The 27,126-nt window shown below is 52.5% G+C and overlaps 2 protein-coding genes across 8 annotated transcripts; one reads left to right on the top strand and one right to left on the bottom strand.

Moving 5' to 3' along the window:
• Window positions 1-1,671: 1,671 nt before the first annotated feature.
• On the bottom strand, window positions 1,672-17,967 carry AQP7 (aquaporin 7). Of its 7 annotated transcripts, none has more exons than XM_036856642.1 (8): window positions 17,787-17,964; window positions 16,594-16,644; window positions 12,114-12,231; window positions 5,378-5,501; window positions 4,843-4,980; window positions 4,515-4,633; window positions 4,081-4,273; window positions 3,507-3,723 (listed from the first exon to the last, which is right to left on the bottom strand). In XM_036856642.1, the coding sequence occupies exons 2-8, from the start codon at window positions 16,617-16,619 to the stop codon at window positions 3,590-3,592; spliced, it is 852 nt and encodes a 283-aa protein (XP_036712537.1). In that variant the 5' UTR covers window positions 16,620-16,644; window positions 17,787-17,964; the 3' UTR covers window positions 3,507-3,589. The 7 variants fall into 7 exon arrangements, with proteins under 7 accessions (XP_036712536.1, XP_036712537.1, XP_036712538.1 ...); XM_036856643.1 differs by having other exon boundaries at window positions 4,081-4,297; window positions 4,843-4,935; window positions 17,787-17,962; XM_036856639.1 differs by having other exon boundaries at window positions 4,081-4,297; window positions 17,787-17,958.
• A 1,710-nt stretch (window positions 17,968-19,677) lies between these two features.
• On the top strand, window positions 19,678-21,223 carry LOC118897003 (alpha-globin transcription factor CP2-like). The gene is made up of 2 exons (XM_036855700.1): window positions 19,678-20,592; window positions 20,900-21,223. Exons 1-2 carry the CDS (start codon window positions 19,760-19,762, stop codon window positions 21,177-21,179), a joined length of 1,113 nt encoding a protein of 370 aa, XP_036711595.1. The 5' UTR covers window positions 19,678-19,759; the 3' UTR covers window positions 21,180-21,223.
• Window positions 21,224-27,126: the final 5,903 nt, after the last annotated feature.

The raw sequence follows: 27,126 nt of genomic DNA, 5'->3' as shown, positions 1-27,126 counted from the left end.
TCTGCCCCAAGCCTTGGCCTCACCTCTCCACAGGCTTGGGCTGGGTTCACCCTACCCCCCCCCCCCACCACCACTTCTCTGACCTTGTCTTCTTCCACTCCCCCACTCTTTCCATTCCAGCAATGGTCCGTCCATGCTCGAACCTCAGGTTCCTTGCACTGGCTATTCCCTCAGCCTGGCATGCTCTTCCCCCACATGTCCACATGACTCACTGCCTCACCCCCTTCAGTTCTTTACTCATTTACTTCCTCAGCTCTCCAGTCTTCACTCCCACACACAATTCCTATCCTCCTTTCCTGCTTTTCCTGCTTAGTGTGTATCACAAACACACCACATATTTTGCACAGAATGTCAGCTCCGTGAGAACAAGGACATTTTCCATCTTAATTGTGCCTACATCCTCGGCTCTGGAACGGTGTCTGGCACGTTTGTAGGCTGTCAACCAAAGTCTGCCAAGAGAACAAAAGGTGTGTGTGCCCTGTGCACAGAAATGCTCTGTGACCAGGGTCAGGGTTCATCTGAGCCTGACACTGGGATGAGAGTCTGCAGGAGGTTATGGGCAATGGGCCTAGTGTAGATCTGTAGCAGAGCAGTGGACAGGAGGAGGGGTTCTGGACAGAACCCCCTGGCTGGCCTGCCTCCAAAGCCGCGTCCCGGGAACATGAGGATGCCAGGAGGCTGAAGTGGTCAGTGGGGCAGAGGAGGGTAGGAAGCAGAACCCTAGGGCCTGTATATGCCCCTCCCATCTGTGACTGAGGCCTTAGGGTCACACTGCTCTGGAACACCAGGAATGAGAGTGGCCACCCACCCTGTGTTCACAGGGTCACTGAGGCTGAGAGGGGAAGAGACCCGTCCAAAGTCACGGAGGGAGGCAGCTGGCTGGCATTTCCAGCTGTGGGCCCCTGGTTCCCTGGCTCAGCTCCTCCCACCGTGGGATGTCAGACACACTCAAGTCTCTCCTTCCTCCCTGCACCCCCAGCCCCCTAATCTCAGTGGGTCCCATACCTGTCACTCTTCCCACCACCTGTTTTCATGCTATTGCTATTTCTTCTTCATCTTTCAGAATACATGATACCTACGAATGAATATATATCACAGTTGTATGTTATAAGCACAATCACATAACAAACCCCAAAATTTACCCCAACTCCAGAACTAGAAAATTATTAATAGCTTGCCCCCCATGCTCCTCCCCATCTTATCACCCATCACCCACCCAGTTTTATCACATACGTACACCCAAAGAATATATTCCTTTCTGCTTGTTTTTTAATGGTGTAAGGTGTCGTACTCCCTCGCTCTTTATGCCTCCAAACTTTCCCCGTGTTGTTGCAGGTAGCTGTTGTGCCTTAGTTTTCACTGATGTATCGTATTCCACTATATGTGACTAGACTGCAATGTATCTGTTCCTCTGTTGATGGACATCTGGGATGTTTCCAGTGTCCCCTGACCACCCAGCTTGTGCCCCTCGTCAGCCAAACCTCTTGAGAGGCCCACTCCACCTCACAGCTGCCTCTTGGCTGTGCTCCCAGGACCCTGCTCACTGACCCTTCTTTCACCCTTCCTCGGCCCCAGCTATATCCCCACAACCACAGTTTCCCCAATCTCTGCTTCAACTCTCTTGTGAGCTCCAGACCACACAAAAGGCATAATGGTTTATTGAGCACTTACTCTGTGCCAAGCACTATGCTCAGCATTGTACATATTTTATTTCATTGAATATTCACATCAACCCAAATGGCAGGTAATATTATTAGACCCATTTTACAAATGAGAAAACCGAGGCCCAGAGAGGCTGAGTAACTTGCCCAAGACTGCACACCTCTTGCCCAAGTCCCATAGGCACCTCAAAGTCAATGTGTCCACGATATAACTTACCATCTTCCTCTTCACACCAGTTCCTCTCCCACGCCCCACGCTCAGTGGGGACGTCTCCAACGCCCTGGGCCCAAGCCAGAAACTGGAAGTGAGCCCTGGCCCCCGCCTCTTCCTCACCCACTCCTTCCTCCAGTCCAAGCCCAGGTTCTGCAGGTTTTACCTCCTTGGTGTTAGGCGAATCCCTTCTCTCCTCTCTGCCCACAAGCGCTGACCTGTCAGCTGCCCTGCCACTCCTCTGGAGCAGCCTCACACCACTCTCCCTTGCAGGCCCCAGTCTCCCCGTTTTCCAGCATCCTGCACACTGCAGCTCAGGTGGGCTTTCTAAACCTCATCTTGCCATGCCCACACTTCCAGAAGAAAGCCCAGCCTCCTCTGCCCGCTGTCTCCTCCTACCTTAAAGTGTGGCAACCAGCCCCAGGAAGGACAACCCCCAGCCCCATTCTGCTCTGTCCTCCTCCTGAGGCTGGCTACGAGCCCCCTCTTCACCACTTAGCTCCTTCCTTGTGATTGCCTGTCCCCAGTAGGGGCTGCCCCCCTCGAAGGCAGAGACCCAGCCTCATCCCCAGGGCCTGCACCCAGGAGGAGCTCCATGATTGTTGGAAGGCTAAATGCACGAGCAGTGGACAGGAGCCATGGGTGATGCTGCCTTCTGAGTCCCAGAAGGCAGATGATTCTGCACCCCGGGGTCAGTGGACTCTGGCTGCCCCACCGCCACCCAACCTCTGCACCTGTCCCCCTGCACCCCACGAGACCATTTCCTGTGCCCTTTGGAAGGATTTTCCTCTCTGCATCTTCCTTTCCAACTCTGGAACTCCTTACTGTGGGAAAGCTCTGGCCTCAGGAAGAAGGAAGAGGAGCCCAATCTCTTACCTCCTTTCAGTCTTCATCAGGCATTTTCAAGGGTGGGGGAGACTTTGCTCCCATGGGAGAAAAAATGGATCCTTGGAAGGGAGAGATTTTTTTAATCTTACTTTTTTTTTGTATAAAGCAAAGATATATGTACAGTACATAAACAGATATACAGTATATCTGTGGTATTAAAATACTGTGTGATTAAGGAAGAAATGTCTAAAAGGCTCCTGAGGGGGCGATAATGAAAACAGGATTGAGAAACTCTGACCTACACACTTGGGACTTGCCTTGCCTGGTCCAAGGACTGGCCAGAACTGAGGGAGAGTGTAGAGTCCTATCCCAGGGCACTCAAGGTATATCCAGAACTGACCCCCACCTGCTAGCTGGTGTCCCTTCCCCCAAGCTATCCCCTCCTACCCTGTGCCTGAAAGTCCATTGTTCTGTGTCCGGTGTCCTGTGATCTGATCCTGTTCTTACCGAGGCCACAGGTTGGCCCTTCCACTTTCTTCCCCAGGGGCGACCCAGCTCCCAGGGCCGGAAGGAGTCGGAGGCCTCTCAGCTCTATGCTCAGCCTTGGGCTACGGCATAACCCTGGGGCTCCTGGAAGAATCCACGAGGGAAGCCCAACCACAGGAGGCACCCAGGAACCGGGGGTGCCACTGTGGGACAAGGCTTTCTTTATTGGGATGGGGATGGGGTCACAAATAGTCTTACTTAGAGGTGCTCTAGGCAGATGGGGTCACTTAAGGGTGGGACAGGACTTGAAGGTCTGTTGTCGGGGACACAGAGACAGGGTGAGGGAAGAGGTCATGGGTTGGGTGAGACATGGTCTTGGGCAACACAGGTGGTTCTGCGGTCTTCATACGTCGAGGGAGTTCTCCAGTATCTGGGGCTCCTGTTGGATGCTGGAGCCAATGAAGATCAAGTAGATGATGGCACCTAAGTAGGCACCCAGGGGTGGGCCACCACTGGCACCCACCACAGTCCTTGGCGCTGCAGGCAAGAGGCAGAGGCCTGCTTAGGGGGCCGATGCCCAGCATGGCACCTGCATCTACCTCAGGCCGAGACAGAGAGTAGGGCCTGAGAGTAGAGGAGAAACCCCACCTTAACCCGGGAGTTGCCCCTGAGCCTGGGGCACCGACCAGCTTCAGCCTGATTCAGGGACAGAGGCGGGTCTGGGGCAGGGTTGACATTCAGTCCAGGAGCAGGGTTCTGGAAGAAAGTCATGACCCACTACTTGCCTCCCCAGGCCACTAGGGAGCTCTGCAGGATGCTCCCGGGCCACTCCACCCCTCCACATGTAGGGAACCCACAGAAAACTCACAGGAGTGGGCTGGACTAGGCAGTACCCTGAAGACCTGTGTGCCCCAGCCAGCAATGAGGTGAAGAAGCGTGGAGGCAGGTCCCGGGAGGGGTTGATGGCATATCCTGAGTTCATGCCCATGGACGCTCCAATGATGACAACAAGGATGCCGATCACCAAGGCCTGTGTCCCTTGCAGTGCTGGGTTGTTCCCCTTGTCCGTGATGGCTAAGAGACACAGCTGAAGCATCCCTGTCACTAACACCTGGGGAGCAGACACCGTGGCAGCCACCTGGGGTCCCTAGCCAAGCCATAGGGCCTCAGCAGTGCCCCCAGCCCAAACCCGCTGGTAGAGACATGTCCTGGTACAAGGACAAGTCCCCATCCAGAGTTCTTGTCCTCTTCACCATGAGGGGCTGCCTGCTGGCCCCCTCCTGAGTGGGGGAGGGCTTGAGGAGGGGCACCCACCCTGGACCACTGACCTCATCCAGGAAGCCCCTCCACAAGGTCATGTGGTCAGGAAGGTAGGTGGCAAAAATGTTAGCAGTGGCTGTGGGACCAGTCACTGTCAGCCTTCCCCCCGAGTAGTCGATGATGGCGGCTGTGGAAACACAGATTGAGTATAAACCTGCCCCCAGCCAAACCGCACTGCAGTCTCAGAGATGAGGTTGTAGTATGGAGGGCAGGGAGCAGCTCCAAGACTTTTCTCTCCCAGACATTTTCACAGGCTAGGACACTTGGTTGGATCAGCCCATATTTCAGGGGAGGAGGCTGAGGCCAGAGATGGACAACCCAGGGCGGGACACTCACTGTAGAAGAGGCAGTAGATGGTGGCAGCAGCCAGGAAGGAACCCAGGAACTGACCCAGAACATACACGGGAAACTTCTTCCAGGACATGCGGCCTAGTGCACAGTTGGTGAAGGTCAAGGCCGCGTTCATATGGGCCCCTGCAGGGAAGGTCAAGTGTGTCGGCGTAGAAACAAACAACACTAATCAGTAATACTGAGAGCAACAATAATAACGGCTAGCGTTCGTGCAGCGTACTCACTCCACGAACACGGACCCCGCGAGGCAGGCACCACCATCTCCATTTAGCCGTTACGGAAAGTGAGGGATGGAGAGGTTCAATCGCTTGCCTAAGTTGACCCAGCTAGTAAAAACAAGGGGTCAAGGGGGCTCGTGAAGCGTCTGGGCAGAGGAAAAGGGCTCAGGGTGTTCTCCCTCCACGTGGCCCGTGAGGGCAAGGCGCTGGCTGACTTGGAGGAGGGGACGGCCGGAAGGGGGCAGGCGGAGCCCGCAGGGGACACCTGGCCGTGCCTGCCAGCCTGGGCCCAGCCCACTCACCGGAGATGTTCCCTGCCATGTGCACTCCCATGGTGACTCCGAAGCCAAAACCCAAGTTGACACCGAGGTAGCTCCCCATCTTGTCTCCTAGAACCATGTGGGCTATGGCGCCGAGACCAAACACCTGTAGGAGAGGGCCTCTGAGGGGGCTGCCCACCCAGAAACCCCAACCTCAGAGCAGCGCTCGGAGCTCAGCTGGGGCCCCGCCCCACCCGTGCTAGGCCTCCCCGGCATTGCCCTTGGGGACCCTCTGCCCGCCCCTCTCCTTCAGAGACTTCCCTCCTCATGACCTCTCCCCCCTTGCCCCTGCCAAGGCCTGTCAGACATGACCAGTGAGAGCTGGGTGAGGGCTGTGCAAGGAGCCCGGGTGAGGCAGTGGAGTGAGGGGCTCTTACGGGCATGTCCAGGTCCCTAGACTCCAGGCGCACCTGAAGGTCCTGGAGGAGGCAGGGCTTCCGGGAGGGCAGGGCTGGTGTGGATTCGACCCCTCAGAGCTTCTCACACTTCAGCCTAGCCCGAAGGGAGTTTCTTCAAGGAGTCTCCAAGCCTCACATCTGGACTCTGCCAGGAGCCTCCAACCATCAAGAGCCCCACCCACTGAGCCCTGGAGCCAGCCTCGTTCCCATTGCCCTCGGGCGTCACTCCTGAACTTCTTGCCCATCCCCAAGCACCAGATCTCAGCAGGTGACACAGCCCACTGACCCCCTTCACAGGGAGGTTAGAGACCTAAAAGGAGGCCCTCACTCAACAACACCCACCTGCCTCTATATCCACCTTCCCTTCAGCTCTGGCTCCTGCTCCCACCTCTCTCTCCTTCTGCAGAGACCTCCCCCTGGCCTGTATCCTCCACACTCCCCTTGACTGGCTGCCACACACTCGGGTCTCTTCCTTCCTGAAAGTAAAGCCTCCCGCCTCAGGCCGGCCTCCCTGTCCACCTGTGGACTCCTGGATGCCCCCTCCCATGTCAGTCAGGCTCCAGGAAGGACCCGCTGGCTGGCTCCTTTATCCCTTCCCTTGCCCTCCCTCCTCAGCCCGGCTTCTGCTTCCAACTGTCACGGACACCGGCGCTCTGTCCGAGGGCTCCAACCTCCGGATCGCCCAAAGGTCCCTTCAGGCATCGTCTCACTTGACTGTGCTGACTTTCACCCCCTTAAACACACTGTGCTTCTGGAAAGTACCTCCTCTTTGGCTTCCATCCCTCTCCCCTTTCCTTTTCCCTCTGTAGCCTCCCCCGGTCCACAGTTCCTTCCCACATTCTTCTTCCTTCATCTGCCTCATAAAATACAGATGATCCCAGGGTTCTAACCCTGGCCCTTTTCATATCTCACCCCAGTCACTCCTGCGTTTTCTTACCAGGGCTAGAGCTTCAGATATGCCTGATGCACTAATTCCCAAAACCTCCACCTGGGAGCCAGATCCCTATTTCCAGATACCCACTGGAAGTCTCCGGGGTGCTTCACAAGCGTCTCCAGCTCTATTTTGAAAGCTCACCATCTCTCAGAAAGTGTGATCTTCATCCCATGTTCCCCCATCCCAGTTGGCCAAGCCAGAAACTTGGATGGCCTCTCCCTCCTCCCCCACACACAATCAGCTCAGCTTACATTCTCCCAGATCTTACTCAGTCTCCTTCTTGCAGCCAGAGTGGCCTAACACAAAAATCTGACCATGTCTGCCTTTTGTTCAAAGGTTCACTGGTTCCCTTCCATTTCTAGGATGAAGTCCAAACTCAGTAAGCCACCTTTTAAGACCCTTGATTTCATGCCTTCTGCCTCTCAGTTTCTTATCTGCTCCAGTGTTCTCTACGTTGAGCACTAGTGTTACTAATAATAGCATTACTACTATTATTAAGAAAAATAACCATTTATTGAACACTTACTATATGACAGCAAGTTCTATCTGTCACCTCCTCTAACCCTTAAACCAACTTATTCATTAGGTACTATTATTCTCCCCATTTGACAGATGGGCAACCAGAGGCTAAGAGATGTTGAGTGGCTTGTCCAAAGTACAAATCTTGCACCTGGTAAGCCAGTTTTTGAATGTAAGCAGTCACCTATACCAGTCTCAGAGCAAACAAGCACACTGCTCCCTGCATGCCTTGCTTTCTCATGCCTCTGTGTTTTTGCATACGCCACTCCCTCCCTCTGGAATACCTACCTGATCCTAGATCCTGAAAAACTGACACTCTAAGATCATGTTCAGAGACTTCCCTGGTGGTCCAGTGGTTAAGAATCCACCTTCCAATGCAGGGGACACAGGTTCAATCCCTGGTCGGGGTATTAAGATCCCACATGCTGCGGGGCAACTCAGCCCGCATGCTCCACAACCACTGAGCCCACATGCCTCAACTAGAGAGCCTGCACACCAGAAACTACAGAGCCCACGCACTCTGGAGCCCGTGTGCCACAACTAGAGAGAAGCCCGCGCACCCCAACTAAGACCCAATGCAGCCCAAAAAATTAATTATTAAAAATAAAAAAAAAGACCACATTCAGACGGCACCTCCTCTGAAAAGTCTATGTGTTTTGGATATGTTGTCTTTGAGGGACCTCTAGATGTCCAAACTGCTGGAAATCAGAGTCTAGACCCGTGTCATCCAATATGATGGCCATGAGCCACATGTGGCTATTATGTACTTGAAATGTGGCTAGTCCAAATTGAGATCTACTGTATGTGTAAGGCACACACCAGATTTCAAAGGCTTAGTAGGAAAAGGAAAATGTAGAAGATCTTATTCATAATTGTATATTGATTACATGCTGAACTGGTAACATTCTGGGTATATGGGTTAAATACAATAACTATTAAAATTAATTTCATCTGTCACTTTTTACCTTTTTAATGTGGCTACTAGAAAATTTTAGATTACGTATGTAGCTCATATTGTATTTCCTTTGAACAGTTCTAGAGTTTTTGAAAAAAGAAAACCTGAAGAATTGTGGACACAAGGGCTGCAGTTGAAGCCGTCGGGGAGGATGAAGACCCCCGGGGAGAGGGCGCAGGGTGAGTGGGCAGCTGAGGGCTGAACCTAGGGCCGAACGTCAGCCCTCAGGGGTGGGCATTAGAAACCCCAGCTGGAGCAGCTGTTGAAATGGAAGAACAAAGAGAATGTGCCCTGGACCCCAGGGAGAAGCAGAGTTTCCCAAGAAGGGTGTGGCCCACACAGTCATGTGCAGACTCCGGGTCAAGCGCGAGAAGGCCTGGAAAGCATCCCTTTGGGTGTGACCATCCGGTGGTCATGAGTAGCGCGGTGAGCACTGTATCATCAGGCCATGGGGTCAGAAGCCAGGCCCCAGAAAGCGTGAGGGGGGTAGGTGGTGAACAGTTGAAAGGACCAGGGTAGACATGCCTTTGAGAACCTACCTGAGAAGGGAGGGAGAGCGAGTGTGATAAATGAAGGGGGTCACGGGGTGAAGGGAGGGATGTTCTGTGTTCTGCTGTTTTAGGTCGAGAGACCTGAGTGTGTTAAGGTTGAGAAAGGGAGGGGCTGAAGATAAAGGAGAGAGGAAAGGACGAGCAAAGTGTCTGAGTAGCGCTGGGGGCGGGGAGCAAGGCCAGGCCAGGCTGGCAGGCTTGGGGGGTCAGGAGGTGCAGGGGCTGGAGCAGGCATGGAGGGTCTGAAGACCAAGGGTCCCCATTTCTAAGTAGGAGCTCAAAATCATTTACTAAAAATAATGAATGAGTGAATAAACCCCACGTGATCTCCTGTGTCAAGGTTGCCAACTGCCAGCCCCTGGACCTAAGCCGTCCAGTACACGTTTTGTTTGGATAACCTGGTTTTGACACACGCACAGAAGTTTCAGCTTCTCTTGCAAAATCAGAAGCTCCGCAACAGTGGCCCGCATTCTACGTGGCATGGCAACGGTCGGCTGGAGTGGTGGCGGCCACGTCTTCGCATAGGTCCGCACTCTGCCGTTAGCCACCATCCCACCACCCTCAGGTGACTCTCTCTGGCCCCCCACAGCACGAGTTTGCAACCCCTGCCCTACTACTGACAACTACAGCTGGTTTGCCAGGGCTCTGATAGCCCAGCGCCCACCCTCTCTGGTCAGTGAACATGGCCCAGCCTGTCCCGGTCCCTCCAATAGCCACGGGCCCAGCCCGGAGGACAACAGCCCCGGAGGTTACAGAGTGGAACCGAGTGGAACAGTCTGTTTCCCTCATCTTGTCGGCAATAAATGGGGCCCAAGGTCACTCTAGCTTTTCTAAGGAAACCTTTGCGCTGGTGACTCACTGAGCTTCCTATCAACTGAAAAAGCCATCACTTCTTGGCACACAGGCCCGACACCTAAAAATAGCAACAACACAATGTCCTCTGTGAGCATGAATCTCACAAAGTTCTTTTACAAGGGGGTAAACTTCCCTTCGATCTTCACAACAACTGAACGGCAAACGTTTCTGCTCCCAAGGGAAACTGAGGCCTGGAGAGTGGCCTTGAACTACCCAAAGTGAGGGCCTTACCTCAGCTGGGGGACAGTCAGAAATCCACAGCTAAGCTAAGGGACAGAGCATAGCGATGAAGGGTCAAGACGGGGATATTAGACTGGACTGGATCTCATCTTAACGTAAAATGTGACCTTGGACAAGTGACTTTGTCTCATGGAGCCTCAGTCTCCCCACCTGTGAAATGGGGATAATAATAGTACCTCCCTTACAGGGCTGTTGTGAGGATTTGGGAAGATGCTGCACATAAGGGCTTAACATTATAGTGCCTGGTATGCAGTAAGTGCTCAATAATAATCTCAATAAAAGGAAGAAAAATGCAAACGTGGGCAGTGGGCAGGCATGAATGCATGTGGTCAGTGCTTGCTTTCCCTAAGAGCTCTCTGAGGAGGCACCCTCCCGCCTCCACAGTTCCAAGGTTTAACAGTCCTCATGGGGCTGAATGTCTTGTCATAAATGAATTACTTTGCCCTGGATTAAGGCAAGAGCGGATCTAGATGCTGTCGTCACAACTCAGGAGGGCAGGTAATGGAGGAGGGGGAGACAGCGAGAGGCAGGGAGGGGAGAGCAGCTGAGAGCGCTTGTCAGTTTGACAAGCAACCAACACATATGTCCTATGTGTGTGCTGGGTGTCGGGCTCTTGACCTTCTTCGCACAAGTTGGCCAGCTCGATATTAGTAAAGTTCTGAACAGTTAAGATGCTTATGTAAGATCACAGAGCTAGAAGATAGCAGAGCCGGAATTCAAACCCAGCTCCAAAGCCCATGGAGGCCCGATTCAACACACTTAATAATGTCTGAGAAGACAGACTCTGAGCCACAGAGAGACCTGCCCAAGGCCAGCTGGTGACTCAGTGGCAGGATGATCAGGATAAGAACCTCGGTGTCCAGAGTCTCCTGGGCTCTGTGGATCCCACTGTCTCCTACCCCGTGACTCAACGCACAGACACTCACACACACACACAACCACACTCATCCTCTCTCCCCCACTCCCAGCCCCCTGCCGCCTCTGGCGTGCTCCCGACGCCTTCGCTTCCCTTCCCAGAGGCTAGCCCTTCTTTTCATGGACCTGGGCCTTCATAAGGTGCAAACAAGCATGGCCACAGCTTAAGGGCAGAGGCTGGATGGGATAAGTGGCAGGGCCGACGCAGGTGGAGGGACAGGGAGTTTCCAAGAAAACCCACATCCCACTTGCATATGGTTTCTGTCCCATCATCCACTAAAAGAGCCCTCACCAAGGTGCCCCGGGACCTCCAGGTTGCCATACTCTACAAGAAGGCGTCAGCACTCACTTCTCTGGCCTGTCTGCAGCCTCCCACCCTGCTGACCACTCCCTCCTTGTGGACCCCGCCACTTCTGTAACCTGGTCCCCCCCCTTCTCCTCTCACCCCTCCGGTCACTCCTTCTCAGGCCCCTTTGTGTGCTCCTCTTCGTTCTTCAGGCTCTGTCCTCAACTCAGTTTTTTTCTCTTTCTGTACATTCTCACTGGACAGTTTTTATAACCACAATTCATATTCTGATGTAGTCTAACTCTTTACTTCCAGCCCAAGCCACTCTCTAGAGTTCCAGACCTCTATAACCAAGCACCCCCGAGATCTCTCCCCGGCACCTCACCTGGTCACATTAACACTGACCTCACGCCTCGCCCTGCGCTGGGCCGCAGGCTCCGCGGAACGGCCCCCTAAGCACTTACCCCACATCTGTTGCTCGCAGGTTCCATCTTCCATAACTCTCTCAGATGTGTGCTTTCTTCTCCATCCCTGGACCGGTCACACCCTCTCTCTATCCTAGGTCATTGCCACAGCCTCTTCGGTTCCCCTCCCTCCAGCTTTGCCCGTTCGGCTTAGGCTCCACACTGCGCCCAGAATTTCCTTCTAAAATCCAAATCTGGCCATATCATTCCCCTGCTTGAAAACCTTCGATGCCTCCCCATTGCCCTCAGGATTGATTCTCAAAGCCTCAACGTCCTCTCCAATCTCTTTGCTCTTCGCTTCCCTTCCCCCCACTTCCAGGCATGCCTCCCGACCCACCCACCCCCAAGCAGCCCAGGATTTCATTCTGCTCCCACGTACCATGAGCCCTTTCTCTCCCAAAAAGACTTGGTGAGAAAGACAGAGCTCTCTCCTTGTTTTCCCATGCTTCTCCCTCAGGCTCGTAGCTCAGATGCCGGGGGATGGACAGTGTGACTCAGGGCCCAGCGGTGGGGAGGGGGTCATGGATTGCCCTTGCTGAGCCCCACCTTCCTGAGGCCCCTTCCGCAGGGCCTGCTCACCCTGTGCCACCCACCCACTCACCATCATGACAAACGTGCTCAGGAACTCGGCCAGGAACTCGCGCACCATCTCCTTCTGCAGTACTGCTTTCATCCTTGTTACCGCAGGCGGTGTGACCATCTTGGACATGCGGGTAGACCTGAAGCAGCAGCCCGAGCCCATGGGCAGAAATGAGATCAGGCGCACTTACAGTCCATCGGGTTTTCAATTCATGGCTGAGTTAATGGGTAACCCAGTGGCCTCTCCACACACCTCCTCTTGCCCAGGGCAGCTGGTACTGCTGGGGTCAGAGGCATGTGAGAGTCCCAGGGATGTGGAGAGGGACTGGGGGTATCCAGATCATGCCCCTTCTTCCTCCTGATGGGGACTGGACCACTGGGAAGGGCGCACTAATGAGGCCAGGTTGCAGAGGGGGCAGCTGGGAAGCCAGTACGCGCCATCTGTGCTGCCAAAGAGCCTCAGGGGAGAAGCAGGTGGGAGAGAGCAGGCAGGAGAGTGGAGCTCAGTTGTCTGTCTGTCTGCCTGTCTGCTGGGGCCAGAGCTCTGGGGACACAGGTAAGGCATCAGGCAGGAGCTGGCAACAGTGAGGCTCTGCAAACAGCACAGGTTGTGGCAAAGTCTGCTCCCGGGCTCTAGAAACAGCACCGAGGCCTGAAGCATGCCCCAGGTTCTGCCAGAGACGACGGGGACGGCAGAGTATACCAGGCTCTGAAGCAAGGTCAACACAAATGAATGTTTGTGAGTGAGTGAATGAATGAACAAATGAACGGGAGGGACAGAGGAAAGGAGGGACTGTGTCTTACTCCCTGGTGTATCCTCATTGTCTTGCACAGTGCCGGGCACATAGTAGGTGTGCAATATACACTGTCGAATGAACGAAAACTGAGAATTCATCTGTTACTCTCCACTGGATCCCCAGAACTTCCCACAGTGCCTGACACATGGTAGAGGCTTGATAAACGTTTGTTTAGTAAGTGCATGATTGGATGGATAGACAGATGAAAAAGGGAGTTAGAGGCTCTATCTTCTGTTGGTGGTGGGGGAATAGGACTTGAGTGTGAGGAAGGAGACGGTGTCCGGAGGCTAAGGAGGAGGAGGAGGGGTGCAGATGCCTCTAAGTGCAGCCTCAGTGCTTGTTCAGACTGGTGACCCTCCCCCGCCTCCCACGCTAAGTGACCCTCACCTTCCTCACCCTGCTGGGGTCAGCAACATCACCTGCACCCTGCCTCAGCTTGCTGACTTTCCCCAGCCTCACACCAGCAAAGAGTAAGGACAGGGAGTGAGAAATGTAACCCAGGCATGGATAGAACACCTTCCGCTTTTCTGGCTGAGACCCCATGTTCATTTCTCACCCACCCTAGTCCTTGCTCTCTCCTTACTTCAGGGAAACAAACCCAGGACTGAGCATATGGAGGGGGATGTAGAGTTGCCTGGATGGTCGGTCCACTGGCTCCCATCCAACTGCAGCTCCCGTGCAGCATCATATAAGGGTCGCCTTGCCCCTATGCCTCCTCAGCCCTGAAGAAGAGCCTGAGACAGCAGGAATTCAAGAACAGTCCTGGGAAGGTACCACAGAGGCAGAGGAGAGGCAGACAAAGCAGGAAGTCACAGACACCAAGAGAGCTCTGGAACCCTGGCCCCTTCCTCCTCACCACAAAGCAGGCAGGAAGCAGTAAGTGACAACCACCAAGGAGCCAATGAACCAAAGATTTATTGAATGCCTAGCATGCCTACTATGTTCAGTGACTGTAGTAAAGAACATTGGCATGATCCCTGCTCTTAGGAAGACGAACAATTAACTAAGCAGTTACTTAAAAGTGTAAAGAGTGTTGCCACAAGTGAAGAGTGGGCACTATGGGATTGCAGGGAGGAAGCAGATGACCCAGAGGAGGGAGTAGGAGGCTCTCCCAGAGGAAGGGAAATTTAGGTAGAGAATAGAAGACCGGCCAGATGAAGGAGCATCAAGGGAGGCTGGGGAAAGTTCTGGGCTAATGCTTGGACAAAGGCTTGCAGCTACGACAGTGTGTGGTGTATAGAGGAATTCTATAAGGATGGGCTGCAGAGAGAGAAGGGAGAGTGGCACGAGATGGGTAGAGAGGGGCAGATGGCCTCGTGGCCCACGTTAGGGAGTCTGACCTCGCCCCAGAGGGCCGTGGGGTGGAGGATTTAAGCAGAAGCACTGTCTCCTCTTTGGAGGCAGGAATAAGGGAGCAGGAGTAGAGGCGTGGTGAGCAATCAGACAGGCTGAGAGGTGATGGCAGCCTGAGCCAAGAAGGTGCAGTGGCGGTGGTGAGAGGAAGACAGTCAAACTGACAGACTTGGTGTCTTATTAGAGAGGAGAATGGAGAAGGAAGAGTCAGGGATGACCCCAGGCTCTGGCTAGAGCAGCACAATGGCCTGCGTGAGGCACATGAGAGAAGCTGCAGGCTTAGGCTGGAGAATGAGGGGTCCCCTTCTGGGTGTGGTGAGTTTGGGGAGCTCACTAGACAGCTAAGTGGAGGTGACCAGTAAGGAGGCTGCTGGTCACGTGGTCTTGTTTAGAGATACCCATTTGGAGGTCATGATATCATAGATGGTCATCTGACCCATGGGCATAGATGAGAGAGCTCAAGGAAGGGTATAGAATGATAAAGGGCATCTAAGAAAACTAGCCTACAAACCAAGAAACTAACAGCCAATAAGGTAATTACCTAAGTAATATGTGCTAACCAAGGAACTAAATATCTAACAACTCACCAACCAACCCTTCGACTCATCAACCTAGCAACTTAACCAACTAACTGATTCTCCTATTAACCAGCTCGTTTAATTATCTAATAAACCAACCAGCTGCAAACTATCCAACTAACCTCAAGCCAACCATTTAACCGGCTAACCAATATTTATCCATTTAACAAATGTTTGTTGAGCAGCTACTTATAAGTCAGGCACAAGGGGTAAAAGTAAAAATCCAGTCTCTACCCTTGGACGGCTTCATCCAGTGGAGGAGGTGGATAACACCATCAGAGCAAGAAGCCCCCGGGCGGGAGGCAAGGCCTGAAGACACTTGAAGAATGGGCAGGTGGTGGCCTAAAGTGGCTGTGAGGGAGTAGGGATGTGGGAGTGAGGATATCTTTCATATTTTAGCAGATTGGTGGTTAGATGTGAGGCGTGGGGGACAGAATATCAAGGACAAGGCCTTGACTTCTGGCTTGAGCATTGGAGGAGAAGGGGATCCTTGACTGAGCTGAGACCACAGGAAGTGGCGGGAGAGGAGTGGAGAAGGCTGTTTTCAGCTGGGACTGAGCTGCCTGCAGGACCAGTGGGTCTTTGGAAAAAGTGTCTAAAGCCCTATGAGAGTCCTGGGCAGAGACAGCGATGTCATCGGCACAGAGGGGACCCATTCATTCTCTCTATCCAAGAGCACACAAGCAGACCAACATCCATGCTCACGTGGAGCTGACAGGCAGAGATGAAATGTCCTAAGTGGTCATCTGTGTGGTAGAATGTAGTACATCCTACGGGAAAATGTAGAGCAAGGAAAAGGGGGTGGGCAGTGACTGACTAGGGCAGTCAGGGTGAGCTTCACTGAGAAGGTGGCATTTGAGCAAAGACAGGGAGGAGGGGGCTTCCCAGGTGGCACAGTGGTTAAGAATCCGCCTACCAATGCAGGGGACACGGGTTCGAGCCCTGGTCTGGGAAGATCCCACATGCCGTGGAGCAACTAAGCCTGGAGCAACTAAGCCTGTGCGCCACAACTACTGAGCCTGCGCTCTAGAGCCCGTGAGCCACAACCACTGAGCCTGTGCGCCGCAACTACTCAAGCCCGCGCACCCAGAGCCCGTGCTCCGCAACAAGAGAAGCCACCGCAATGAGAAGCCCACGCACTGCGAGGAAGAGTAGCCCCAACTAGAGAAAGCCTGAGCGCAGCAACGAAGACCCAACGAAGCCAATAAATAAATAAATAAATTTATTTAAAAAACAAAAAGGACAGGGAGGAGGGGAGGGAGCGAGCCCTGTGGGGAACTGCGGAAAGAACATTTCAGGCAGGGGGGATGGTCACTGAAGGACTCTGAGCATGTCTGAAGGAGGGGAGAGTGGGGTGGGGGAAGGTCAGAGAGGAAACGGGCACTAGATAGGCAGGGCCTTGGCCATTGCAAGGACTTTGGCTTTTATTTCACCCCAAAGAGACCTGAGCCTGAGCGGGTGAGAGGTAGTGAGTTCAGTTCAATTGAGCACAACCTACACAGGGGCAGCTGGAACCCACTGCCCAACCCCTTGACCCTCATCTGGGTCTTTCTGAGCCTCCCCTCAGCCCAGGGCCCAGCCCATGCTTGGCTATGGGCACAGGTGGGAGAGACCCTTCTTCTGGACCCCATGGGCTGGTACGGGGTGGGAAGGAAGGAGTCTGGGAGGATCAGCTACCATGAGGGAGAGGCTGAGAGAGGGGCAGGGAGGGCCCTGGGGGTGTGCTGGGTGCAGGACGGGAGGGCTGGGGTAGGGGAATGGGTGGGATGCTTACCGCTTCTTCCTGTCGGCCTGAGTCATATTCTGTCTTTGAGATTTTTAGGTGCTGTGGAGCCAGAGAGAGGTCACTAGGGCTGGGGGCTCAGAACTTTGCCCCTCGTTCCCATCAGACCTCAGCTCCCCCAGGGGAGAAGCCACAGGGACAGCTCCTGCCAGGGCCAACCCCTCAACCCAGCCGAGCTGGCAGGGAGAGGGAAGGAAGGGTCGGTGTCTTCAGCCAATGGGGAGTGGCACTGAAGCCCCACCCCCTCACCCCTGCTGGCCCCCGGACTCGTGGCCCCCCTGACTCGTGGCCCCCGGACCAGGCCCTGCGGAGGTCCTCCTGACCTTCCCAAGTCTGCAGCCCAGCTTTGGACAGTGGAGATGCCCACAGCCTCCCCCCAGCAGCTCCACCCTCACATATGCGGGTATTATTGTCTTCAGTCTAACCTCAAGCTCTCTTGCTGCTGACTTAAACTGTGACTTTCCAGGGCCTTGGTTGCCTCCCCTTGCACACACACACACTCACACACACACAGGATGAGGTCCTGAAAGTTCATTTAGTCCTAACCCCCACCTCAGAATGAAATCTACCCTCCCACCTTTCCTGAAAATTCCCCCTTTTAATCCCCATTTTCCTCACAAATGACAGCACAAACGTAACCCTGGAGTTTCCCCATCCTGCATGCTCCCTTGTTCTCTAGCCCGCTTCCCTCTAACTGCAGCCTAAGTTCACATCCCTAGCCCTGATGGCAGAAACCCTCTAGCCCCAGCCTCTCAGGAGGGGACTCCAGAGGGAGGAACCACTCCAGCAAAGCCAGAAATCCACCCATTACTCTGATCTGCATCCCTTCTGCTTTGGTCCCGTGTCGCCAGTCTCTACTCGCCCCCCCACTCCCACCCCCCCAGGCTCTGCTGGCCTCCCAGCCCCACACACCCTCCCAGTCTCTGCTGCACCACTGGGCCTCCCAGCAGTCAGTTTACAGATAAGGAAACCGAAGCCCAGAGAGGAAGTGTGATGCGCCCATGTGACACAGCAACACAGGACTAAACCAGAACGCATATCCAGGCCTTCAACTCCCAGCTGGGGTTCCTTCCCCAGACAGTCCCACGGTCACCTCCTCCCCATGTGGTCCCCAGGAGTGGCACTCCCAGGCCTGGGTCCCAGGGGAGGCCCCCTGTCCCAGCCCTGCCTGGAACCCGACTCACTCTGCCGAAGTGCCTTATGCGTCCCAGCGTCTGCCTTGGGGGCCTCTCAGTTACAGCAGGTCTTGAACTTGTTCCTCCGTGACTGTCTCAGGCTCTGGCTGCAGCCCCTGCGAGGGCTCCGCTGTCCCTGCGTCCCCAGGCTAGAGCCCGCCTCTCGGCCCTCCTCGGGGTGGCCCGAGCACTGCTCTGCTCTGCTGCTCCAGGGAAGAGGTCAGTGGGGCAGGGGTTTGGCCCCTGTCACTTGAGCCAAGTCCAGATGCACTGCCCAAAATAACATCCGTTCTCCTGCCAGCAGCGCCACGGAGACCAGGTTCTGAGGCAGCCTTTGTGAGGTCAGAGGTGGAGCTCGGGGTGGGCGCTCTGGGCCTCATGGTTCCAGAGGAAGGGCCTGTGCTCCAAGCCAAGGGTCCAGCCCAGAGCCAAAGGAAGCCCTCCCAGGGCCCCAGACCTGGGGGAGGCTCCAGAGGCTCCTGAGTGCCCCCGCGGTGGTCAGAACTGCACAGAAAGGGGATTGGAGGTGGAAAAGTCTGGAGATCAACAGCCAGGTGGAAGGGTTGGGGAGAAGACCCTGGGTCAGACCTAAGGGAGCGCCCATCCCGAAGGAAGAAGGGGAGACTCACGCCCTGGACTCAGGGGCCTCCCAGTCTGAGGGGAAGGAAGAGACATAAGCCATATTTGCAGGAAAACCTCAGTCTAAGAGGGGAGGTAGAAAGCCAGGCCTGGTTCTCTGGAGGTTCTTAGTCTGTTGGGGAGGAGACAGAGCCTGGGCCTCGTCCTCTGGGAGCCCCCGTCTGAGTGGGGGAAGGGGAACCCTAGGCCCCGCCCGCAGGAAGACGCCTCCCTTGGAAACAGCAAGCAAGGCCTCTGGGAAGGAGCCAAGCTGGACCAGAATGTAAGGCTGCAGATGGGGTGACCAAGGAGGGGTCAGGAGCAAACCAGAGCACCAGCTGCCATCTGAGAGGACTTCTGGAGCCAGGGAATGGCTGAGCCTCCAAAGATGGGCCAGTTTGGGATTTGAGCAGGTGACCTGGTGCTGAGAAACAAGGGAGGGGTTGCTGGTCTGCAGACTGTAAGGAGACCCACCAGGTGGAGTAGTGGATGGTGGGCAGTGGGTCCAGAAGCTTCTGAGGCCTGCAGCCCCTCTTTGTGGAGAGGTGGTATAGGATCTGGCTGCAAAGCCAGCTCTGCTAATAGAACTGTCCTCCAGAGGGTGCCAATAGACCGGGTCAGGTCTGGAACTTGCATTGCCCAGGTTCCCACCCCTACTTGCCCAGGTCCCCAAGCCTACTTACGCAGCAGGTCCCTCTGTAAGGAGAGACAGAGGTAGGCTGCCCAGTCAGAGACAATCCTGAAGGAATGAACTCTTCCACTGCAGCACCTTGACTGAGGCTCTGCCCCTCACTCCCCTCTGCAGACTCGAAGAGGGCTCAGGACGCTGAGTGCTTCTTCAGGGAGGTAGGGATGTACCCCTGGTAGTGAGAGGCACCTGCCTTTATTCCTTTCCTTTGTGTGCTGTTGAGGCCACGGCGAGGTAAGAGTCAAAAGTGAAGCTGGGGTCTTGGATGTGGTCAGAACTTGAGCAGAGCTGGATTGGGCTGGGATCAGGCTGGTGACGGAGGGAAATGGGATCCATGTTGGAGTCAGGGATCCAGCCCCGGACTCATTTACTGGGCTGTACGCTGAGGACCCAGAGGTAGAGCAGACACCCTCCTGCCTGTGTCTTGGGACAGACAGATAAACGGCAGGTGGTTCCCACAGAAAGGGGCGGGGAAAAGGTGCGAAAGCGGCGTGGGAGCGCAGGTGATGTCCTAGCATCGCCCATTTTTAAGCAAGAAGAGTCAAGTTTGCCTCCAGATAATGAGAATAAAATCCTCCCTTTTCAATACGTGCTTTGTGCTGCCACCTCCCCAGCTGTGAAACCCCATGATGAAACCCTGACATATCTCAATCAAGGCCAGTCTTATGAAATCCGAATGCTAAACAATAGGAAACTTGGAGAACTTCCAGAAATTAATGGCAAGTTGGTGAAGAGTATATTCCGTGTCGTGTTCCATGACAGACGGCTACAATACACTGAACATCAGCAGCTGGAGGGCTGGAGGTGGAACCGACCTGGAGATAGAATTCTTGACATAGATATCCCAATGTCTGTGGGTATAATCGATCCTAGGGCTAATCCAAACCAACTAAATACAGTGGAGTTCCTGTGGGACCCTGCAAAGAGGACATCTGTGTTTATTCAGGTGCATTGTATTAGCACAGAGTTCACTATGAGGAAACATGGTGGAGAGAAGGGCATGCCATTTCGAGTACAAATCAGGACCTTCAAGGAGAATGAGAACGGGGAATATACTGAGCACTTACACTCAGCCAGCTGCCAGATCAAAGTCCTCAAGCCCAAAGGTGCAGACAGAAAACAAAAAACAGACAGGGAGAAAATGGAGAAACGAACGCCTCATGAGAAGGAGAAATATCAACCTTCCCATGAGACAACTATACTCACAGAGTGTTCTCCATGGCCTGAGATCACGTATGTCCATAATTCCCCATCACCTGGCTTCAGCAGTTCCCATAGCAGTCTTTCTCTTGGGGAAGCAAATGGTTCACCAAATCACCAGCCAGAGCTACCCCCTCCAGTCACAGACAACCTCTTGCCGACAATCACACCTCAGGAGGGTCAGCAGTGGTTGCATCGAAACCGTTTTTCCACATTCACGAGGCTTTTTACAAACTTCTCAGGAGCAGATTTATTGAAACTAACTAGAGATGATGTGATTCAAATCTGTGGCCCTGCAGATGGAATCAGGCTTTTTTTTTTTTTTTTAATTTATTTATTTATTTATGGCTGTGTTGGGTCTTCGTTTCTGTGCGGGGGCTTTCTCTAGTTGCAGCAAGTGGGGGCCACTCTTCATCGCGGTGCGCGGGCCTCTCACTATCGCGGCCTCTCTTGTTGCGGAGCACAGGCTCCAGACGCGCAGGCTCAGTAGTTGTGGCTCACGGGCCTAGTTGCTCCACGGCACGTGGGATCCTCCCAGACCAGGGCTCGAACCCGTGTCCCCTGCATTAGCAGGCAGATTCTCAACCACTGCGCCACCAGGGAAGCCCGGAATCAGGCTTTTTAATGCATTAAAAGGCCGGATGGTGCGCCCAAAGCTAACCATTTGTGTTTGTCAGGAGTCCTTGCAGCTGAGGAAGCAGCAACAGCAGCAGAAGCATGAGGGTGGAGACTCACATGGTACTTTCTTCGTTTACCGTGCCATCTGCCTAGAAGAACTGACAGCTGTTGAACGGACAGAAAAAATTGCTCGGCTTTTCAGCATTTCCCCTTGCCAGATCAGCCAGATCTACAAGCAGGGCCCACAGGAGTCCATGTGCTCTTTAGTGATGAGATGATACAGAACTTTCAGGAAGAAGCCTGTTTTATTCTGGACACAATGAAAGAACCCAGTGATAGCCATCATATCATACTGAAGTAGGTGTGGGGCATTCCATCCTCAGCAGCTGCTGCTGCTTTCACCTATTGGGAACTCCCCTCTTGAAGGGGGTCGCAAATGGAGCTTTGAAGGGCTGCAGGAACCTGACCCATCTGACTGTGTGTGGGCGGGTCCAGGCCTTGGAGGCAGAATCCCAGGCGTCTGTGTTGGCCCAAGCTCTTAGGGCACCCACAGATTACTGCCCAACATGCGTTTCTGCAGCTCTTTCTTATTTAAAATTTCTGGACCCTATTGTTGTTGAATATCAATAGAAACTCCACCTCATTTAGGGTGTGCGTAGGGCATAATGATGATGAGGATTGTGTGATGTTTAATGGAAAAGATGTTAAATTAAATTTTGTGATATGGAGCCATGTAATTTTTTTTCTAACAGAAAAGCAAACATCTATATTCATAAGACTAGATCCTCAATCTTTTTTTAAATTTATTTATTTATTTATGGCTGTGTTGGGTCTTCGTTTCTATGCGAGGGCTTTCTCTAGTTGTGGCAAGCGGGGGCCACTCTTCATCGCGGTGCGCGGGCCTCTCACTATCGCGGCCTCTCTTGTTGCGGAGCACAGGCTCCAGACGCGCAGGCTCAGTAATTGTGGCTCACGGGCCTAGTTGCTCCGCGGCACATGGGACCCTCCCAGACTGGGGCCCGAACCCGTGTCCCCTGCATTGGCAGGCAGATTCTCAACCACTGCGCCACCAGGGAAGCCCTAGATCCTCAATCTTTTTTGCCTCTGAAAACCTCATTAAAGAGAAATACGGAGAAAGAAGAAAATTCTTCTTTTGATGCCCCTGTAATTCTATGACTAATAGGAATTTTAGGCAACATTGATTGCACATTTAGTTGTGTTAGGCAGTGTGATAAATTCTTTAAATGGATTATCTTGTTTAAATCCTCTTAATAGCCCTATATGAAGTAGGTAATAATGATCCCTAACTGAAGATGAGGAAATGGAGACATAGAGTGGCCGAGGAGCTTGCTGAGTAACAGGCAGCTAGCAGCTAGTGACACTGAAATGCAAACCCAGGCCGTCTGGCTCTTATTAACTGCCATCCGTGACTGCCACCCTTGCAGTCCTCTGTGCTTGCCATCGTTTCTTACTGTGGCTCTTCTGGTGAGTTGGATGTAACACTGAGTGAGAACTGAGGAATTAACACCGAAAAGGACAAACCACACCTAAATAATGATGAACAAATCAAGACCTACAAAAAAATGAAAACATAGACACTTTCAAAGCATCATCAGTTATCAGATTCACAGAATTTGAGGTGGTGAAAACTAGGGATTATCTGTAACTCCCCAAATTCACTGTTCTTGAAGGAACTTCTCAAACTATCTATTAATGAGTTAGACTAACCTCTCTGCTTTCTCTTTCCCCTCTCTGCATCTTCTCTTGGTATAGAAAGTTCTTTTACTCATGTAGTGTTCTTTTATATAAGCTTTACAAGAAATTCATTCCCATCCTGTTTGCATTCTTACCATATACTTTAGTTCTTCCTGATTGTGATTGTGTGCTCTTGTGTGTGTGCATGTGTAAGACTATGGGTCTTTTTTCACATGTAAAGTTTTATCCAGAAATCCCTCTACATGTTATGCTGAGGTGAAAAATGATAATGTTCAAAAGATTCTGTATTGGATTTGGATCTGTGTGTGTGTATTTTTAAAGCATTTGATAATGTTTTTATACAGAGATTTTCGTTCATTAAAATGAACCTTCAAAAAAAAAAAAAAACGGCAGGTGACTTAGGATACACTGTGTTAAGGTAGAGGGGATACAGGAACAGCTAAGCCAGCCTGGAGGTGGGCAAGAATCTTCCAGAAGAGATGAGATGGGCACTGAGTCCTCTAAAGTGAGAGAGGGAGGATGGGGTGGTAGTGGTTTTTTTGTTCTGTTTTGTTTTGTTTTTTATTTATTTTATTTTTGGCTGCGTTGGGTCTTCGTTGCTGCACGCGGGCTTTTCTTTGGTTGCGGAGAGAGGGGACTACTCTGTTGCAGTGCGCAGGCTTCTCATTGCGGTGGCTTCTCTTGTTGCAGAGCACGGGCGCTAGGCACGCGGGCTTCAGTAGTTGTGGCACGCAGGCTCAGTAGTTGTAGTGCACGGGCTTAGTTGCTCTGCGGCATGTGGGATCTTCCAGGGCCAGGGCTCAAACCCGTGTCCCCTGCATTGGCAGGCGGATTCTTAACCACTGAGCCACCAGGGAAGCCCCGGTAGTGGTTACTTTAAGTCATTTGAAGCCCAGTGGGATTGTGAGAAAACCTAATATGTTCTGGGAACTGTCAGTGGTTTGCGGAGGGCTGGAGAAATGGGCAGGGACAGACCACGAAGAGTTTTGTCTGCCAGGACACAGAGGCAAACTTTATCCCAAGGGCCTGAGGAGCCCTTGAAAGGTGCTAAGCAAAAAGAAGAGTGAAGTAGTCAGTCTGGGGTCCTTGAGGCCTCAGAGCGTCCAGCAGGCAGGGGCATGATTGGGCCCAGGCTCAGGCCGGAGAAAGAGAACAGATGTCAGCCCCTGGGCATCTGCCACAGGAGTCGATGGGATCGCCGGGAAGCACGAGGGTGTGGGGCAAGGGATGGGGCCAGGATTCTGGGGACAGGAGGGGGACTGAGAAGGAGCAGGTGAGGAGGGAGATAGAAACCCAGACACCAGGCTGCCAAGAGGACACTGGAAGCTCGGGGAGGCCATGGCCCCAGAGGTGCATGCTGAGGTGCCAGCCTTGGTGAACTGGCGGGATGGAGGACGGTCACAGAGCTGAAGAAGTGGAGGCTGAGGTGGCAGAAAGTTCAACCGTGGAGAGAAGACAGGCAGCAAAAGGGTCTGCGAGGCTGGGCACTAGGGTCAGAGGTGGGTCTAGACAGAGCCTGGGGGGATCTCCAGGGCCAATGGGGATGGTGCAGGCAGACAGGGAATACCCGGGGTCCTGTCTGCACAAGATGGGCTCTGAGTAGGGCCACCAAATAAAGCACAAGATGCTCAGTTTTGAATTTGAATTTCAGAGAAACAATATATGCAATATTTGGGACATATGCTAAAAAATTACCCATTGTTTGCAAACAAAAAAGAAAAAACAAACAAAAAATTACCCGTAGTTTCTCTGAAATTCAAATTTAACCAAGTAGTCTAGCTCTGGCTTCAGCGAAGACCCTGCCAGATGCCTTGCACATTTACCTGGGTTTGAGTCCCAGCTGGGCATCAGATTCACTGCCCAACCCTGGCTCAGTCCCTGCCCCTGAGCCTCTGTTTCCCTACCTGTGAAATGGGGTTGGAGGATATGCAGTCCTCTCACCCCACTACTTTTGGCATCCAGAAAGGATCCAGGAAAAGGTTTACAAAGGCAGCAGGAGACCATTAACTCAAAAACTAATTCGGTTGAAATGATAAATCAGTTGAAATGATTTGGTAATATTAGTGTGCTACAGGGCAATTTTTGCAGACTCTGATGTATCTTTAGGCATTTGGTCCCTCTTTCAGAAGTCATTCAGTTTTCTTATTTTAATTTTGCCTGCAATACACTACTTTTGCTAGTAAATAGGTTGGAAATAACCCAGTGCTCATCAACCTCCCCTTTCTTACTCACTACACTAAATATCTTTTAATGTGATCTAGTGATTGGGGACATTAATGTTCAACCTAACTGAAAATTTAAATGTTTATGAACGCGTAGCCAAACAAGTCAAGCAGGTATAATTGTCCATCATTGGAGTGGAAAGTTTTAAAAAATGGAAAAAAAATCTCAGATTCTTTTCTTTTAATTCTTCTATTACCTAAAATAGAAATAAGCGAAAAGAGTATTTTCCCTCCATGACAACAACTACAAAAATTCTGGTAGGTGTCTTTCTAATCCTTTTTTTTATGTATACACATACATACATTCTCCTCCCACGCCCCGCACTTTGTCAACAATAAGTAGAATGAAACTTACATAAAGTTTTGTAAAGTACATTTTTCACTCAAACATTAAGAATATCTTTTCCATGCCAGTAGGTCCACATGCGTGTCATATATGTGGCTGTACAGCACAGAATTGTCTCCAATTTTAAATGTATCCAACTCTTTTCTATTATGAATAGCATGGGGCAGACACAGTTGTCTGAAACCCGGTTAGGAATAAAAATGCAAATAGAAATTTTTAAAAATCAGAATAAAGAAAAATGCCCAAATACACTAAAACTTCTCTGAACTTCCCTCCAATACCCCCCAAAGTATCAATGATGTGTAAAAAATGAATCATTTCAACTATTTATTTCCACTAACATGCCAGTTGATTAACTTATTTATCATGTAAACTGGCTTTCAATCAAATTGTTTTCCACTTGGGATTTTCCAGACTTTTTTTTTTTTAAGAACTTTTTTTTTTTGGCCGTGCCACGCAACATACGGGATCTTAGTTCCCCGACCAGGGATCGAACCCATGCCCCCTGCAGTGGAAGCACGGAGCCACAGAGTCCATGGAACTCAGGCACTGTGGTATCAATCAGTAAGAAATGAGCAGCTCTGGTTGAAGGAGCAGGGAGCGGGGTGGGAGAGCAGTGCTTGTACCTCAACAAACCCTGGTCTCTCTGAAATCACCTGACGCCTTGAAAATTCTCAGACTGCTCAAAAAAGAAAAGACCCTTAATCCTCACCCAGGTAAGTGTCCCCTTTCAAACTCAAGTAGGGAAACTGAGATTCAGAGCAAGGTAGCAACTTACCCAAGATCACCCAGAACTAGAACATCCAGATCTGCCCAGGAGGCCAGGGACCCAAGCTAGGAGAACTGGGGGCTAGGTGGCTGGGCTGGCAAGGGCTGGGGGCACAGGCAGGACCCAGCATGGTCTTTAACCCTGACATTCTCCAATGACCAGACCCTCCCCCGAGCCCAGGCTCTCATCCTTCCTTCTCAGAGTCATACGTGGGCCTCCAGGAAAGAGTGGACAGAGGCTGAGGCAGACAGGGTCAGGAGGCACCACCACTTGCCCAAGGACAAACATCCTATAAGTCATGGAACCAGAATTCAAACCCCGCCTGCTCCGCTCTAAAGTCCTCATCAGGCTACGTAATTTGGCATCAGAAACCAGGCATAGAGCTCAGGCCTGTCACTTTTTAGTATGAGCTGGAGCTATCAGGGAAGGCTTCCTAGAGGAGGGGGTCTCATTGACAGAAGAAGTTGGGAGATGACACTGAAGAAATTTGCATGTGTGAGAAACATTTGTATCTTTGTATATATCTGTATGTGAACATATGTGTGAATGAGTAGGTGTGTGTGTATATGTGCATGTCTATGTCTGGTCTTGAGTGAAAACCTCTCTGTGGACTCACTGTCTCTCTCACACACACACACACACACACAAACACACAGAGTCGTACACACACGAGCATGCGCCCATTCCTCTGGGTTAATATTTTCCTGCCTGCGTCAGCACGGTGCCCATCAGCGGGCAACTCACGGCAGAAACGTGCCCTATCTGATCTGGAACAGGGGGCTGAGTGTGGGCAGAGAGCCTATCTCAGCAACCCCAGGCAAGCTACTCTCTCTCCACTCTCCTGCTCAGCCTGAAAAAGGAGGCACGCCCAGAGGGCCTGGCTACCGGGGTGTGATGTGACTACGCCATCTCCCCAAACACACTGGCGACTCCCCAAGTGGAGCGGTCTCCCTACCTCCTTCCAGGTGGGCAAGGTCAGCTACTCCCCGAGATACCTTCCCCACCTGTCATCTCTGCCCAAATCTGAAGGCCTCTCCACACATATATATGTTCCACTGAGGACAAAGAGGGAATAGAGACCCCGAGGAAACGCTCACAAGGTGCCCCCCTTCAGCAGGAAAGCAGCTCTGAAATGACCGTGCTAGCCTGCGGGAAGGTGGGATTTGATTTAC

Source organism: Balaenoptera musculus, chromosome 6 (assembly GCF_009873245.2).
Source record: "Balaenoptera musculus isolate JJ_BM4_2016_0621 chromosome 6, mBalMus1.pri.v3, whole genome shotgun sequence".
In the NCBI taxonomy this organism is placed as follows: Eukaryota; Metazoa; Chordata; class Mammalia; order Artiodactyla; family Balaenopteridae; genus Balaenoptera; species Balaenoptera musculus.
This window is presented reverse-complemented; position numbering and strand designations above follow the sequence as displayed.